At 39.8% G+C, this 18818-nt stretch overlaps 1 protein-coding gene across 2 annotated transcripts in view; it reads right to left on the reverse strand.

The window, feature by feature from the left end:
* Positions 1–16362, reverse strand: part of COG6 (component of oligomeric golgi complex 6) — an 88375-nt gene extending 72013 nt beyond the window's left edge. The window contains exons 1-5 of one of the 2 annotated variants that reach the window (XM_071208136.1): positions 16055–16329; positions 12372–12504; positions 9850–9993; positions 6114–6185; positions 1223–1281 (exon numbers count right to left, since the gene is read on the reverse strand). In XM_071208136.1, coding sequence (XP_071064237.1) covers positions 1223–1281; positions 6114–6185; positions 9850–9990 — 272 coding nt within the window. In that variant the 5' untranslated portion in view covers positions 9991–9993; positions 12372–12504; positions 16055–16329. Of the gene's footprint in view, positions 1–1222; positions 1282–6113; positions 6186–9849; positions 9994–12371; positions 12505–16054 lie in introns of both variants that reach the window. The other variant, XM_004450938.3, reaches the window with a different exon arrangement.
* Positions 16363–18818: the final 2456 nt, after the last annotated feature.

Raw genomic sequence — 18818 nt, forward strand, 5'->3', positions numbered from 1 at the left:
TGCACCTGAGCCCAGCACCACCTGACCGACTTGTGCTCCTCCCCTCTCCCAGCTCCTGAATATGCCACGCCCTCCACCACAAAGCCTTCCCTTCCAGCCGAGCTGCTTAACTGCACTTCTGGGCATGCGGGCGCTACCTTCCCCCTCTCTCCTGCTGATTAAAGCCCTCAGCAGCAAGGCCGAGAAGTCGCTCACCGGGGCAGGTGCAGATTATACACACTGGACCTCAGCATGCATCTCAGCGCTCCCCGAGCAAGGACCAGGGCCCCACCCCAATGCTGCTACATGTTCTCATCTGAGCATTCTCAAGTCCAAATCTGAATTAGACCTAGAAAAAGGTAGTCTTTTAGCAAAAGACAAAAGAACAGGAATAAATCTGAATTCACCCATTCAAGAAAACTGTGCAGAAAAACAAATTGCAATAAAAAAATGCACAGGATCTCTAGAAAATCTTCTTAAACATAGTCACAAAATATTGCTTCTTTCTTCCATTATCCCCATATATCAATTTTACATTATATAATCTATCAAGCATGAATCTAAATGATCCCCAAATGCAAGTGTATCAGAAAAAACAGGTAGCGGGGCTGAATTTAGTCAAAGGGCCATGGTCTGAGGATCCACGATGCAACCACAAAGCACCTAAGGTGGCTTATCTGCACACTGATGACCAACACCCAGAACAAGCAGCCACAGAGGAACAGAGGTACACTCCTCCCAGTGGGGTGCTCTCCCCTGCAGAACGACTCCAACGCACAAGGGACGGCTCACGTCCAACAGCAGACCACACTTCCCCAAACTGTACTCACCTCCACGCGCTCATTCAGTCAACAAACACTTAGTGTATCTGTCTATGTAGACTATAACATGAATTTACAGTTAACCTCCCAGTTATAGGACAAGGGATCGATAATGGGTATATAAAGAGATAATGAATTTGAGGAAAAATCTGGAAAAATCTACATCTTAGAAAGTAATTACTTTCAAATTCCATAACAAACAATAATACATCATCACCTCTATTCCAAAGAAGGAAGAGTGCCTATAAACTATTGCTCTTATGTTTCCCTCACCCTTTGGATAACAGCACAGAATCTTGTATGCTCTATCATTTTGAATGATGGTTTCCTATTATATTAACTTTTATCGGGAGTTATCTATAATTTTCTTTCCAATCAATTCCCAAGAGGAAACTATAAGGTAAGAAAACAAAAACACTTACCTTTCACCTTGAAGCTTAGTGGTTTTTACTATTAAATCTTGAGTCTGTTCCTTTGCTGCCTAAAATTATAAACATAAATATAACATCAGCATATTCCAATTTTATTACATTTCAGAAAACTAATACTACCACTTACAGGAGGTCAGACGAAGCAAACGAGTTCACGGTCCTGAGCTCCAAAGTTTAAAAAAAAAAAAAAAAAAGCCAACTAATGAAACAGCAGACCCTGCCTTTAACAACCAGCACACACAGAGTCTGCGATACTTCTGTAAGGCTGAGGCTTACAAGGATGACTCCAGGATGCTGAATGAGGACCGTCTCAGAGACAGAAGCACTGGAGAAAGAAAGTTAGGTCAGGCAGGGACATGCCAAGGAGAGTTCCACTGAAGCAGAGCTGAGCCACGATGTCTGAGATGGAAGACTGAACCCACTCTTCTGCCAAGGACGACCCTGACAGCAGCCCTGGAGGGATAACTGCCCCGACCAAGCTCCATGCTAAGCCAGAGTTGGGTGAGGCATGAGCACCTGATGAAGAGACACTCTACCCAAGATGAGTCAGGGATGCACGGCGCGGACTGAAACAAGACAAATGCAGCCGGCCCTCTCAAGGACCTGAGCCAGGGAGCCACAGAAGTCAGGCCGTCAACCACGAGAACAAACGCCGCAGCCATCGGGCAGCAAAGGACACAGGTCCACGACTCGGAGGGCCGGGACGTGAGCCAGAACGGTGCACGAGTTAGAGGCATTCATAAGTGAAGCAAGCAAAACACATGAAGTGGAGGGTGAGTCAGGCTGTTAAAAAGAAAAGAGCAGAACAACCACTTGAAGATGGGGAGTGATTTTAACATTGAAACTCTAAAGAAGAGAGCCAAGATTTTGCTGCTCAGGTTTCTAGAGCTGCCTGAGATCTAGTCTAGATTCCGCCCACACACCCTGTTCTCAGATGTTGCTTCAACATGCATTGTCAGTGACAGAGCTCCCCCCACCCCATTTAGAGAGGCTATTCTGAGACTGTGTTCCTTAAAACCCAATTCCCTAACAAGCAATAGAGATGTTTTAAGGAGAGACCTAAATCTGGGTAATTCAGACAATGTTAACTTTTAAGGAACAGAACTAACTTGGTGGGTCCTGAGGCATCCTTGTAGAAAAACTAGTACTTAAATCCAGTCACGACTTCAAATACTTGTCTTTCCTAACATCATTCTATTTTAAAGATCCACTTCCACCCTTATTCTTGTACAATTTTCTCAAATACAGCTTTTTCTAAATTTCAAAAAATGTTTACATTTTAATACTTGTGGGAAAAAGAATGTTCCATAAAATATAAAAAAACATTTACTAGCTTCTTTAGTCCCACACAGTCATTACTAAATTGAAGGCGTATCTCACAATCACTATCACCTATGAATCATTAAAATAAAATACTCAAGTGTAATGTTATGCCATAAGAACTTTTCAACCACTTTTTGCACATTTCTTGATTCTTCATTTATAAATTATGGTAATAATTCCAAAATAATGTTTAATAATAATAATCAAGATTAATATCTAAGACAGTTTTCAGTTAACTTATCTTAAATATCAAGGATGCTATTTATTATTATAATAAACATATGCTTCTAAATTTATCCAAGCAAAACTACAGCCAGAGGAATAAACAGCAGCAAATGTAAAATTAAATGTGTAAATGCATCTTGTAATAATTCTTCTTAAAATATCTCATATCCAAAGCACTATAGGAAATATTAACTAATCCTTATAACATCTTATAATGAAAAGGGTGGAAAAAGCCTCCAAGAAACACTTTTCTTTATGAATGAATATATTGAAAGCATTATTCTAGAGTTTCCAGTATGAGTGGGTACTTTTAAGATTCCAGTAATGCTATAACTAAATAGTTTAAGCAAAACTGAAAGAGGTGAACCAAATTTTCAAAATTACACAAAATTACACATCTAATCCCTGTTGATCTAAGAAATGATAACAGACATTAAACATGCAAGTAAGCAATAGGGCAAGAAACACTTTTAGATATTCAATTAGAAAGTTATGAGGGGGTAAGGAGGTAGTTCAAGTGATTGGGTACCTCCCTCCCACATGGGACGTCCCAGGTTTGATTCCTAGTACTTCCTAAAAAGACAAAGAAAGAACAGAGAGCAAGCACAAACAGTGGGGGGTAGGGGGTGAAGGGGGGAGTAAACAAATAAAATAAATCTAAAAAAAAAAGTTATGAGGGAATCTTATATAAGTGATGCAAATATTCTCCATTTGATGTTGACAGTTGTTTCATAGTTGCTTAGAACTGGTGATATGAAAACGAGAGGAAGAGAGAAAGGGGAAAGGAAGTCAGTTGGTCTATGCCACTGCAGGAAGAAAAAATAAAGGACATGGGATGGGCAAGGCACAAAGAAAATATAAAGGACTAAATAAAAGAAGTCACTTTGGATTAGCACCCTAATGTTATATTAATCACTGGCTTAATTTTAAATACTTAAGCACTGTTTTGAAAATAGCAGAAAGAATAAAAATACTTTAATCTTTTTATATTTAAAAAGAGTTATGAGGACTAGCAAAGGATACTAGTAAAAAAAACAACCTACAGAATGGAAGAAAATATTTGGAAACCATGTATCTGATAAGGGTTTAATATCCAGAATATACAAAAAGAACTCCTATAACTCAATTACTAAAAGACAGACAACCCAATTAAAAAATGTCAAAGAACTCAAATAGACATTTCTCCAAAAATGATATACAAATGGCCAATAAGCACATGAAAAGATGCTCAGTATCATTAACTGTTAGGAAAAAAAAATTAAAACCACAATAAGATACCATACCCTCTAGGATGACTATTAAACACACACACACACACACACACACAGAGAAAATAAATGTTGGAGAGGATGTGGAGAAATTGGAACTCTTGTGCATTACTGGTGGGAATGTAAAATGTGGCAGCTGCTGTGGAAAACAGTTTGGAGGTTCCTCAAAAAAGTAAATTAAGGAATTAACATAAGCCCCAGCAATCTACTAGGTTTATACTCAAAAGAATCGAGGACAGGGACCCAAACAGACATGTGGACACAATGTTCGCAGCAGCATGAGTCACAACAGCCAAAATGCAGAATCGACCCAAATGTCTACCAGGAGATGAAGGGATAAGGTAAACGTGATACACACGCACAAGGCAGTGTCTCAGCCATGAGAAAGAGGACGCCTTGAGGCGTGCTGCCGCATGCAGAGCCTCTAAGCACGGCTCAGGGGCTGGGGAAGGAGAAAGGGAGGGCTGTTGCTTAATGGATACAAAGTATCTGTTTAAGAGTGGTAAAAAGTTTTGGTGATGGATGGTGCTAATGGTAACAGAACACTGTGACTGTGACTGATGCAACTGAAATGTACACTTTACAAGGGTTAAAATGGCAAATTAAGGTATATACATGCTACCACAATAAAAAACAAATTTAAAAAAGAACTATGAGGGAAGCGGCTGTGGTGCAATCAGTTGGGCTCCCGTCTATCGCATGGGAGGCCCTGGGTTCACATCCCAGGGCCTCCTTGTGAAGGCAAGCTCGCCCATACGTCGCAGAGAGCCGCCAGCCCGCAAGCGGAGTGCTGCGCAGCCCATAAGCACCGCAGAGTACCGGCTCAGCAAGGCGACACAACAAAAAGAGGAGACAAGCAAAAACGCAGAAGAACACGCAGCGAATGGACACAAAGAACAGAGAGCAAGCAAGCCACAAAGGAGGGGGGAGAAACAAATAAAATAAAAATTAATACAGATACAGAAGAATGCACAGCGAATGAACACAGAAAGCAGACAGCAAGGAAAAAGCCGCAAGGGGGGGGATAAAAAAAAAAGAGCTTTGAGAAAAGTAACAGTATAATTATGAGTAAGAATTAGAAAATAAAGAAGTGCTACCACTAAAAGCAGAGGATAGGAAGTAATCCAATATAATAAAAAACAACACTAATATTACAAAATAAAAACATGAGCACAATATAGAAAGCCTTTTAGAGTAATATGAGAAAAGGTATTAGGTCATGGACCTAGCAGATAGGAACAGGTAATTAAACAGTCAGATCATCAATCATTAAGCAGCAAAATCAGTAGGTACAAACATGTTAAATGGCAATAATAAATAATCGGGGAAGATTAAATCACTAAGTATCATAAAATCAGAAAATTAACAAAGATCTAAGACATCACAAAGATATTACCAAGAATACAAAAATGTAGACAAGACTGGGAAAGCTAGTTTTAGAGATACAGGAATGACCAGTCCTGACAGCTCACAGGGGTGCTTGAGGGTCAGAATGTGGAACACCCATGGACTAAGAGCGATTCTCCCTAGAATAGCTGCAGCCACTGGCAGTACAGGGAATCTTGGAGGTGTAAGGTTGGAATAAAAATGTGAAGGCAGTAGACCAACCCTTGAAGTATTCCAGAATTAGCAGAATGTGGGTAATTCTGTAGCTAAATGAGAGGCTTAGGGCTGATTTAATCAACAGACCTAAATTTAAAGATATTTTCCTGGGACCATTTTAGGTAGACCATGAATCAGAATTAGCCTGGGTCTTTATCAGGCGCAGGTTCAGTTTTGACTTGTTCCTAAGGCTTTCTTTTAATGACTGCGTTCCTGCTGGGATAGGAAACTGAACGGTTTATCAAAATTCCACACAATTTAGCTCTGCACTGACCCAAATACAAAAGCTTCTAGATACTAGTAGACCATCACCCAAGGGAAAACAAAGACATTCATAGTTTTTTTAAAAAAGCATTAATACTTATGTTCAAACTTGCTATAGGGCATGACACAAAGACCTATCTAGCAACTTTTGAGAGCTTACTTGGTGTGCATTATGCTAAAATCTACACACTATACAGTACCTGTAGGCGACTTGTCATATCTTGACAACAGTTGCTCATTGCCTGTATATCATCATTTAGGCTTTCAAGTTCCTAAAAAGGAGAAAAATAACATTAAACATTATATAGATTACTAAAGAAATTTCTCTTCTCCTGGACAAGTTTTCATTTTAGTCCAATGATTTTTTTTTCATACCCTGATACCAGAGTTCATACTTAAGATCTTAAAGTAACTAAAAATTATGATAATAGTGTTAGAAAAGATGTGAAAAAACTAGTACATTCTTTTCAGAAGGGGGCATAGGAAAATGGCAAATGTATTAAATATAGAAATACCTCTTTATTTAGGAATTCCAATACTAAGAATTTATCTTAAAGAATTAATCAGATATGTATGTGACAATATACAAGAGGATGATTAAGACAGAACTGCCTAAATAAATGAAAAATGTGAAATGTTTCCATCAATGGAAATCATTGCATACCTTAACAATGTTCACTGGCATAGAAAGATGTCTATATAAGGCAAAAATATCATTAAACAGCACATGTAATATATTCCAAATTTATAGGAAAAAAAAGTATCTACGTACAGAAAATCATAGAAAAGGGTATTCAGTAAAATACTGTCAACAGTTATTTACAGGTGATGGGATACATAATTTTTTAAATTTCTGGCCTTATCTTTTATATATGTGAATTATTTGTGATTTTAATTAAAAACAATCAAGTTATAAATGCAATAAATTAACAATAGCACTTCCTTCTATCTTGTTGAAAATCATCACATATTAGATCATGTCAAAATCTGGCAATTTCTCAGCAACATTCTCGCCCCATGTATTTTCTACCTCCAGCCCCCACACACACACATACACAGGAATTCCAGTGGTCAAAATCCTACCATTTATACCTCCTTAATGTGCGTATCTTCTCCCTTTCTTTTCACTACCCTAACAGCCCAGCTTTAGTTCAGGTGAATGGTTATCACTGCATGAACTGACAAGAAATTCTCCCAACAGATCTCCCAGGCTCTACGTTTTCCTAGACCAATCCTTTAATATCAAAAGATGATCAATCACAACATGACATGCAGCTTTGTACTGCATTATCTTCTCTTACCCAGTACAACTCAGAGTCACACAAGAGAATGATATGAAAGGAAGGCGTTCCAGCAGTATACAGGGTCTTACTACAGGCCATGTCAACATAGCCAGAGAGAAGCAGGACTCTTGTGTGAAGGGATGAGACAGTTGGACTGGCTATAAGCACCTGCAACTGCAAAGCCATAACCCCATAACCAGGAGGACGCACCTTGGTCATAAAGTCTCCTGTGAGAATACCAACATCAATCTCAATTCTAGAATTAAGATTTTTCCCTTCTCTCTACAATGTACCTCGAATTATAAAAATCATAGCATCATATGTTTACTATAAACAGGACCTAAGTCAAATCATTAAATTAAGTCCTAAAGCACTTTGAGGTAACAATAAAGAATGACTTCAAAATATTAATATCAGCAATAGCAGATACCTAAGCAAACTAATCTGACCATTCCCTTAAATTTCACTGTACAATCAAACCAGAAGAACAATATATCATTACCGGTCAGCTAGATCAAGAACTATTCCTTATATTTACTTTAAACTATCACAACACAATGAATGGATTTGAGTTGTAAAATATTAGAAATTACTCCTCTAAACAATAACAAATGCAGAGGTTTGGTGAATTGTAATTCAAGGATCTTTGTATTGCTTTTCTCTCCAATTAAAAAAATTATAAGCTATGAAATGCATAACTAATCAGTATAATAAACATATTAAACTCAGTTAAAACTTTTACTAGGGCAATTTTTTAAAATATCAAGAAATTGAGATAATAAGAACACATACATCCTCCAGCTGCAACAATGATTAACTCATGGACACTCTTCTTTATATATCACTCTACCCAGGTTTTTCCTCCCTCCCTATCCACCCTACAAATTGAATTATTTTCAAGCAAGTCCAGACATCAAATCATTTTATCATAAACATATCAGTATGTACTTCTAAGAGGACTTGAAAAAAGAACCATGCTCACATTCAAAAATAATCCTTTAATATCGAATACCTAGTCAGTGTTCAAATTTCTCCAATTACCTTTTTAAAAATAATTTGTCCAAATCAGGAGCCAAATAAAATCCACAAACAGCAACCAGCTGATATGTCTCATTTATTTTCTTCATCGAGATTCTCATTTATTCTTTGCTTCTCTTTTCCTTTTTCTTGTAATTTATTTCTTGAAGAAACCAGTTCATTTGTCCGAAGAGCACCAAACACGGCGGATTTTGCTGACTGCATCCTTATCGTGTTCTGTATCCCCAGGATTTTCTATAAACTAGCCACTAGATTTAAAACCTTGATTATATTGCAGTTCAATTTTCTGGCAAGAATTCTTCACCAGGAGGTACTTATTCTTGTTGTTTCTCTAGCTGTGAGATTAGCAGCTACTCGAGTGCAATAGCTGGATCTGGAGACCTCTCTGGTTGAAACAACTGGGGAGAGGGCGTAACTGCCTCCAGAGGGCCAGGGATGCGGCTAACACCCCCCAGCGCAGAGGGACGGCTCTCAGTGACCTGGCTCAAGATGCCACCTGCACACAGGCCAAGAAGCTTTGAGCTAGAGTTCATGTAAACTTATCAGTGGTTTAGAATACTTATGCCACTTCTCCTTTGTTTAATAACTGGGATATTGCCATAAAGAGAAACTTCCCATCAACTATTTGTAACTTACAGGTATCACTAGTACCCAAAAGGCAGGACGAATGTTTGATTCTTTCCTTTTATTTACCAGTTTCGTTTGCTTATATCTACCAAAACTATCCAGGGAAGGTTCTGTTTATTTGTTATTATCATTACAAATTTAAGAACTTCAACATATTTGGTTATGTCTCAGTCCATTAATTAATTGCAGTTAATCTTATTCATGCTTAAACTGTCCTACCTTTGTTCAATGGAAGCCTCTTCAAGTTAGCTTTAGTCCTTCTGACACTTAGTAATCTTAGACAGAGTCCTTACTCTCTGGTAGTGATAAGATGGTTCCTTTCAGTGGGAACTGATGTTTAGAGGCCACAATCTGGTCACACACATCATTACTCTGTCTTCCTTTTCATTTAAGAATTACTACCAACTTTCCTTTCAACATCCAGTTCATTAGTCTTCACTGAGAAATGCCATATTAAGATGTTAGAAATATTATTTTTATCAAGCACTCAATGAAACCATGTATAACACTTTCATGCATCTCATACTGAATTATGCTACCATATAATAAAATTAATTTTCCCTATGATGAGGAGACTTCTCACTCAAATACAATGAAACATTATTTATTCATTGAAGTAACTGAGCCTAATTAATTTGAAATTTTCATAATCTAGGACCTAGTAAAATAACTCAAATCTTTATTAATCTCTAGTTGAGAAGATGTTACCCAAGAGGATGTTTATTCTCCTGAAAAACCACTCAGAGAATATATTTGTTTAAAAAAAACAAAAAACACAAAACACAAAGAAGCTAAAACTTCCAAGAGAATCTCCTAGAACAAATGTTACATTAGTGGAGGTCGCAGTTTAAGAACTCACATTAATCCAAATAAATTCCTCAATTCAAAATTAGTACTTTTTCTACTTGTACATGGTACATGAGTAGCTATCATAACCTAATTCATAAAAATAATAATTAGCATAGTGCCAGGCAGAGAATTTACATACCTCCTTCACTTCCTTGAAAATAGTTACAAATTCTTCATTAATGGCTAAACTTCGCCGTTCAATATCTCCCCGTAAATTTCTTCGAGTCCTTAAACTATTTTCAACAAAAAAGGATGAAAGTGCCTTGAGAGCTTCCAACATCTCCTAAACAACAGGTAACAGAAAAAATGAGTTTCCATCTAGAAAACTGGAACCAATTTTTAAATATTTTCCTCTATCAAGCCAAAATTTAATAAAATCATTTCCAAATAATTTGCTCCTTTTAAACAACGCAGAAAATAACAGATGATCTTTGTTATTTAACAGTAAACTTACTGTTGGCACATACTAAGGATATACTTACTTACGTACAGGAGCATATACACATACAAGGATGTTCACTGCAGAATTGTTTGCAAGTGCAAAAGACTGAAAACAAACTGAATATCCGAAAAGGACTGGTTAAATAAATTAAGGCATATCCATATTTTAAAAAGGACAACATTCTTTATGTACTTACATAGTATGAGCTTCAAGACATAATAAGTCGAATCAGAAAAGCTAAATTAGGAAATTTATTTGTAACAGCAAGGGGCCCAAAATAGCCACAAACATTGAAAAAGAAAACTGGAAACATCACGCTATCTGATTTTAAAGCATAGTACAAAGCTACAGTGGTCAAAACCAAATGTATTGGCAAAAGGATAAACACTGGACCAATGGAACAAAATTGAGAGTTCTGATGTAGATGCTCGCATATATGGTCAGCGGATACTCAACAAGCCACCAAGCCCTTTCAGCTGGGACAAACGACCTCTTCAAGACCTGGACATGCACATCCGAAAGAATGAGAGAGAAACATCTCACACCTTACACAAAATTAACTCAAGATGGGTTAAAGACCTAAATATAGGAGCCAAGACCATAAAGCTCCTAGAAAATAATATAGAGAAGCATCCACAAGATCCTATAGTAGGAAATGGTTTCATAAACTTTACACCCAAAGGCAAGCAACAAAGATAAAACAGACAAATGGGACCTCCTCAAAATTAAAAACTTTTGGGCTTCAAAGGAGTTTGTCAAGAGAGCAAAAAGGCAGCCTACTTGATGGGAGAAAATATTTGATAACCATCTATCCAATAAGGGCCTAATATCTAGCATATATAAAGAAAACCTACATCAAAGACAAACAGTCCATTTAAAAAAATGGACAAGAAATTTAAACAGACACTTCTACAAAGAAGAAATACAAATGGCTAAAAAGCACCTGAAAAGAGGCTCAACATCACTAGCTATTAGGGAAATGCAAATCAAGAAACTACAATGAGATACCATCTTATACCTATTAGACTGGCTGCTATTAAAAAAACAGAGGAGTGCAAGTGTTGGGGAGGATGTGGAGGAAAGGCAAACCTCATTCTTTGCTGGTGGGAATGCAGAATGGTGCAGCCATTGTGGAGGAGAGTTTGGAAGATCCTCAGGAAGCTAACTACAGAAGTGTCAAATGATCCAAACAATCCCACTGCTGGATATATACCCAGAAGAACTGAAAGCAGAGACACAAACAGATACATGCACACCTATGTTCACAGCAACATTATTTACTACTGACAAAAGGTGGAAGCAAACCAAGTGTCCGTCAACAAATGAACAGCTCAATATCACTAGCTATTAGTGAAATGCAAATCAAAACTACAATGAGATATCATTTTACACCATCAACAGATGAAAGGATGAGCAAATCATGCTACAGACATACACTGAAATATTACTCAGCTGTAAAAAGGAATACAGTATTAACACAAAATACAACATGGGTGAATCTTGAAGACCTTATGTTGAGTGAAGTAAGCCAGTAACTGAAGGGCAACTATCGCACGACATCACTGTTATGACTTAAGCAAAGTGAGCAGACTCACAGAGCTAGAATCTGGAATACAGGTTATCAGGAGACATAAAGAGAGTAGAGGGTGGTAAGCCGATGCTCACTATTGGCAGAACCTATATAATGTGGAAGGGGGTGGTTGGGCAGTTGAGGGGGGTGACAAGGCTACAGGGATGTGACTGGGTTCAGGGTGCAGGAATGTGAGGGGGAGGAGGGTGGGGACTTGGGTTGAACTACCCATGGAACTGGAGAGAGGGGTGAAAGAAGGAACGGGTGACCTCAGGGTATTTGCATGTCTGTGGTTAAACTACAATGGTGGGAATGTTCTTTTGGCAAATATGGCAAGGGAGGATTACTGGTGCAGGACACTAGGAGTGGGATGATAATGTGGGCTAAGGCACACAGGGGGATGCCTCTATGGCATATGGAAGTGGTCATCTTGTTTTAGTGTGTTATCTCAGTGGGTGGAGACTCATACAATAAACAAGAAAATATTAAACTCCTATCCTGAAGAGTTCTGCTATGTTCTCAATTAGAGAGGTAAGAATCTTTCAACAACATACGGCAGTGCCTAATAAAAGAAAACAGACCAGTATGTCAAGCCCTCAATATTACTGCATGTAACTATGAACCTTATTCTTCAAAAACTGAAACTTACTGGTTACCATAGGTTCCAAGAGGAGGGGGAGAGAATAGAATAGGTGGAACATAGGGCATTTTCAGGCATTTGGAATTGTTCTGCATCATCCTTGCCATGACCGGATACAGGCCATTTTAAATTTTGTCAAACCCTGTAAGAGTGTACAGGAAAAATGTAAACCATAATGTAAACCACTGATCATGGTTAGCAGCAATGCTTCAATATTTGCACATCAATTGTAACAAATGTACCATACACATGTAAAATGCTTTTAATGGGGAAGAGTAGAAGCTTGGGTATATGGGAATTCCCTATATTTTCTATGTGACTTTTCTGCAACCTAAAGCTTCTTTGAAGATAAAGTCAAAAATTAAGACACACAGGGAGTGACAGAAGAAATTATCACAGTACATAAAAGATAACAGATCTAACAGCAATAAAAACACAATGAAAATTTTTTTTCAATTTTATTTGTTATTATTATTATTTTTGGCTTTGTTTTTGGGAAAGTTTTGGATCACAGAAGGATCACAACTGCGGCAGGGGAGGTTCACCAGTGCAGGCTGTCAGTAGATATGTGGGAAAGGGTGCACCTGGGGCATGCCTCTATGGTATATGAATATGGTATGAGAGGCATTGTCTCAGTGAATGGAGTCTCACACAATAACCAAAAGAATATTGAATTCCCATCCTGGGAAGTCCTGCTAAATTCTCTAACAGAGCAGCAAGAATCCCCTGAGTACAGTGCCTAGTGAAGGAAGACAAACCTTATGCCAGGCCTTTGATACTGATGATTGTACTTATGAACCTTTTCTAATGAAATGGAAATTTAGCCTAGTATTATGTTTCCTAACAGTTACCTCCTGAGGGCATCCCTGTTGCTCAAATGTGGCCTCTCTCTAAGCCACACTCGAGAAATAAACATACTACCTTCCCCCTGGTGTGGGACATGACTCCCGGGGATGAGCCTCCCTGGCACCGAGGGATTACTACCAAGCACCAAATAGTGATGAATCTGGAAGATCTTGACCAAAAAGGGGAAATATTAGATACAAATGAGTTTTTATGGCTAAAAGACTTCAAAAAGAGTTGGGAGGTTATTCCAGAGGTTATGCTTATGCACATCTCAGCAGGATCTTACTGACTGCCACATAAACCGTGCCTCAAACAGTGGGACTCCTGAGGGTTCTAGAAGACATCTAGAAACTATACGGAGGACAGAAAATCTCGGGAATTCAGCATCCTGTCAAAGGGCCTTACTTTGGAATATATACTCCCCAATGTAAAAGAGTTAAACTTATTTATAATTTCCCTACACATGGCTCTTCTGCCCCTTTTATTTAGACCAATAATTAGCACTATACCTGTTGAGTATATGTTCCACAGATTTAAATCTTGTGTCTATTCCTATGCTGGTTGAGCCCTAAATATCAGGAGAGTTTGCAAAACCTTCTCACCCACTAACAAAAGGATGATGATGGACAATGCCCATTCCAGGAAGCAGAAAATGTCTGCAACTGCAAACAATACCATTCCATCCATCTGCCCCATGAGATCTAAGCCCTCTCTCAATCAGAGACAGGGTGGACATCACCATCCCATAATCTTCAAAACTGAGGAATGAACAAACATAAGGGTAGAAAGCAACTACGAACTAAAGTAGACTTGTGATTATTCTACCAATGGAAGAACTTTTATCACTGATATAAAAGCAGTAGCCACCAGAGGTTCTGAGGGGAGGGAAAGGGAAGAATAGTTGCAACATGGGGGCATTTCCGACACCCTGAAATTGTCCTGTATGACACTGCAATGATGGATACAAGCCATTATACATTTTGACAAAACCTGTAAAAAATCTGCGGGGCAAAGTATAAACTATAAGTTACAGTCCTTGGCTAGTACAATGCTTCAATATGTGTTCATCAATTTTAATAAATGTACCACACTAATGAAAGATGTTGTTAATGGGGGAAAGAAGGAAAGGGAAGGGGGTGGGGTATATAGGAATCCCCTATATTTTTGATGTAACATTTATGTAACCTAAAGCTTCTTTTAAAATTACAGGAAAAAAAAGTAAGTGAAATAGCAAGGCATATAAACAGTTCAACCATAAAGCCAATTGTGTGAAAAAAATACATAAGGAAACATTCTGTGCACATGTACCTGTCTTCACATCAACTACCACTGGAGTGACACAAAAGGAGTAATGCTGGCACCACCAGGCGAGGAACCAAGAAATGGGATGCTGAACACAGAGGGAGATATTTCATTATATACCTCTTTGTTAGCTTTGCTTTTCCTTCTATGAGAATGTGTTAACTAGTGATAAACATAAATAAAATTTTAAAAATTTTGAACAATTCTAGACTGTCTCTGCAATAGTCAAACTACATGCAAGGGAAAGAGAAGGATGACAAGTAATAAAAGGGTCTGCGACATTCAGGACTTTAGGATGTTCAAACAACATGAAGAAACTTATTTCAGCTAAAAAAAAATAAAGCTAAGTCTGCTACCATATTTCTGATTTAAATTCTAATGGAGGACATGCAAATAGACTGCTACATTTCAGAATATCTTTTTGTTCTCTATTTCCTTAAATTAAGCTTATCAGAGCTGTCTCATCTAATCACTATGCTATTTCAATTTTAATGTACAATTTAATTTGAGAAAAGCCGGAATCAGAGTGATGTGGGGTCACATGCCAAGAAATGCGGACAGCCTCTAGAAGCAAGTAGCCGGTGTGGCTCAGTGGTTGAGCTCTGGCTTCCCACACACAATGTCCCATCTTCAAAAAAAAAGAAATAGAGGAATTAAAGAGATGACAAATGTAATACATGACCTTGGGTGGCTCTAGCAAAGGAGGAGAAAAGATGGCTCAAAAGGTCATTATCAGGACACACAGGAAAACTGGAATATAGACTGTAAGCTCTTTATCAAGGTTAAAGTTCTTTAACTGGGTAACTGTACTTGAAGTGGTTACATAAGTGAATACACTTGTTCTTAAGAAGCGTACATAACAGTATTACGTATTCCAGGAGATTGATGTCTACAATCTACACTCAAGTGTTCAAAAAATGGATTTATAGACATATTGATGGATATATACGGCCCATGTAGCAAAATGTTAAAAGTGATGGCTCTGGGGATCTGGAGGGGTAGGATTATGTTGCAATTCTCTGCGTGGGATTTGTACTATTTTTGTAACTGTCCTGTAAGCTTATTTCAAAAGAAAAAGAAAAAACAGACCCCACACACATACACACGAAAAGGCTAAGCAGTACTATTTTGAGTATATGCTTTCCAAGTTACATAAAAAGCACTGTGATTAAAAACAACAACAGAAATGGTGAGTAAATGCCGAATGAACAACCTCCCACTCCGGCGTAGGTCACACCCACCCCTGCCCAGGTAAATGACTCAAGCACCTGCGGGAAACGAGAAGACAAGCCCCGCTGGAGGCCAAGACCGCGGGTCAGGGCGGACCGCAGCCGCGCTGGGGGTGAAGGGGAGCAGGGCGCGGGGGCGGCCGGCCCGGACAGCCGGCCAGGAAGCGGCCAGGAAGCGGCCAGGAAGCGGCCAGGAAGCGGCCAGGAAGCGGCCAGGAAGCGGCCAGGAAGCGACTCGGCCCCGCCCCCGACCCGGCCCGGCCCCGCCCCCTGGGCCGCCCAGCCCCGCCCCTCGGGACGCCGGCCCTCACTTACCTGGTCGTGGTCCAGCCGCGTCTCAAGGACCTTCTGCAGCTTCCGCGACAGCGGGTTGTGGGTCTGTGCGGAGACCCCGGCGCCACTACTGAGGCTGTTAGCGGTCCCGGACGCCGAGAGCGCCGCCAGCTCCCCGCTGCCCTCGGCCATGGCCCCCGGACCACGGACCCCAGGCCCCAACGCCTCAGCCAAGCGCAAGGGCCCAGCCTACGCAGCGCGCCTAGTGCGCGTGCGCGTGCGCCCTGCTTGCTGCGCGTGCGCGCCAGGTGCTGCGCGTGCGCCTCGCGTACTGCCCGCGTGCGCAGGGTGCTGCGTGCGCCCCGCCCACAGAAGGCTCCGGCTCCCGGAAGCACGGACGGGAGGCTCGGGCAGGGGAAGCGGATGCGCCGAGAGGGCTTCGGGGAGTCTTCAGCTGGCGTTAAGTCGGTTGAAGGGCTTGGCGATCCTGAGTCTTGAAATTCTGAGCGAAATTGCATAAATGAAGCACAGTGAATCCTATGGCAGGCCATACATTTAGTAAAAGTTGATACTACTTGAACTGACTGGAAAATATTTTCTCCAGGTCTGCTTTGTCTTCACTTTTGATGGGATCTTTTGACACACAGAAGATTTTACTTTAAGTCCAATTTATTTATCTTCCCTTTTAATGTTTGCTTTGGGGGCCATATTGGGGAAATCATTGCCTAACCCGTGATCACAGACAACAGAAGTTACACACCATTCCAAACTGATGGAAATTTTCTAATCCATGTGTTTCTAAAGAGACTTAACAGGTTTTATTAGGACCCACTTTTGTTTATTTTTACAACTTGCAATTCCAAAAAAGAAAATAATTTGTGAATTTAAGTTATGAGTGATAGTTTGAAGACAGGGAAATTGCGTGATACTGGCACAAGGCACAAAGTCAGACAGCAATGGTATCAAATTGAGAATTCATAATAAATCAGCTCACGTTTATGGCCAACAACTTTTTGATTTAAAAAATTTATTTGTATTGCAATGTTACAAGATACTCAGGTAATATAACTACAATAACACTAAGTCTGCTTTGGTCTGTGGTTATATTCTCCCAACTCCATTTCTGTTCATTGCTCAATCTGGAGGGATTTGGATGATGTCTGCTCCGAATGCTCGGCTGAGAAGAGCGGTAGATACTATGGGGCAACAGAATGGAATTATCTTGCTTACAGCTGAAGATATTCCTTGCTTTTGGGTGGAGGAACTATTAGAAGGTTCTGGGCCTTTAGGTTCTTGGATTATGTCACAAAAAAGAATTTAAGAATACAATAGGGTAAGCAAGGGAGTAAAGAGTTTATTCAGAAACAAGAAGAGTACACAGTCCTAGACATGGCCCACAGGTGGGCTGCAGCTTGAGACACACATGTGGGGCCCCAAGTTAGGCCTTTCTAAGACTTCCTCCTCCCCCATCATAGCAGCTGTTGCTGTTCTGTTTGGTTGCCCCACCTGTTATCTCTTAGGGGCCCAATGAGGAGGCCTGTTTGGGGTTACCTGGGACTTCTCCTTGACCCCAGAAAGAGTTCCAAAGGGAATCTCATGGTTAGGGTCTCATGGGATCCTTCCAGCAGCCTTCCTGTCAGGTTTCCAGGCGGGGTCTCATGACCATGTGGTCCGTTGGCCATGTTGCCTGTCAGGCATGTTCTCTGCTGATTCTCAGCGGCCGTCCTGTTTCCTGTACTAACCTGCCTTAGAGCTGGTCTGTCATCATCATTTTGTTATTGTCCAGGGCAAAGAAGTGGCAGAAACTGCTGGGTTTCAGGGCTCAGCCAGCATATGAACAATCCGAAGACTATTAAGTCTCTGAGAAATATACTTAACAGGTAAATGGAAAAGTATACATCCAGATAAAAGGCATAGAAGAATCATGATTAGGGGATTTATAAGTGAATATAACTATGTTATATTGGGGAAACAGATTTTAATACATTCCTTGGTGGGTCTCATGGAGGGGGTGTTGATTTCATGATTTCATGTGGCTTGTCTGCGGTGTCTGGACATCCCTAGGGCCCTCAGGAGCACTTTTCTTTGAGGCAGTTTGTGAAGTCTGGCTGAGACCTGCATAAGTGTAACCTGTGGAATGACCTAACTTACTTTGAAATCTCTTAGCCATAAAAAGTCTATTTTATTTACTATTTCCCCCTTTCGGTCAAGGTCTTTCTCCAAATGCATTGCTGATTATCACTTAGTAATAGTCTCCCAGTGCCAGAGAGGCTCTTCCCTTAGAGTCATGTCAATGTCGGAGGGAAGGTGGTGAGCTTATTTGCAGAGTTTGACTTAGTGAGAGGTCACATTTGTGTAACAAGGAGTTCTGAGGAGGCAACTCTTAGGCATTAATTATACTTAGGCTTAGTTTCATTATTACAGGAATAAGGTTCATAAGTGCAAGTAAGGCCAACTGATTTTTTTACATGGATGCCAAGTCCACTCAATCAGGAAAGAATAGTCTCTTGTACAAATGGTGCTTGGAAAACTGGATGTCCATACGCAAGGGAATGAAGGTGGACCTCTACCTCACCCCATATACAAACTATCAACTCAGAATGAATGAAGGACCCAAAGAGAAGAGCCAGAACTATCAAACTCCTACAAGAAAGCATGGGGAAGCATATTCAGGATCTTGTGTTAGGCAATGGTTTCTTAGATTTCACATCCAAAGCAGGAGAAACAGCAGAAAAAAAATTGATAAATGGGATCTAACCCAAATTGAAACCTTTTGTGCATCAAAGGACTTCATCATGAATATAAA

The sequence above is a fragment of the Dasypus novemcinctus genome, chromosome 15 (assembly GCF_030445035.2).
Source record: "Dasypus novemcinctus isolate mDasNov1 chromosome 15, mDasNov1.1.hap2, whole genome shotgun sequence".
Lineage (NCBI taxonomy): Eukaryota > Metazoa > Chordata > Mammalia > Cingulata > Dasypodidae > Dasypus > Dasypus novemcinctus.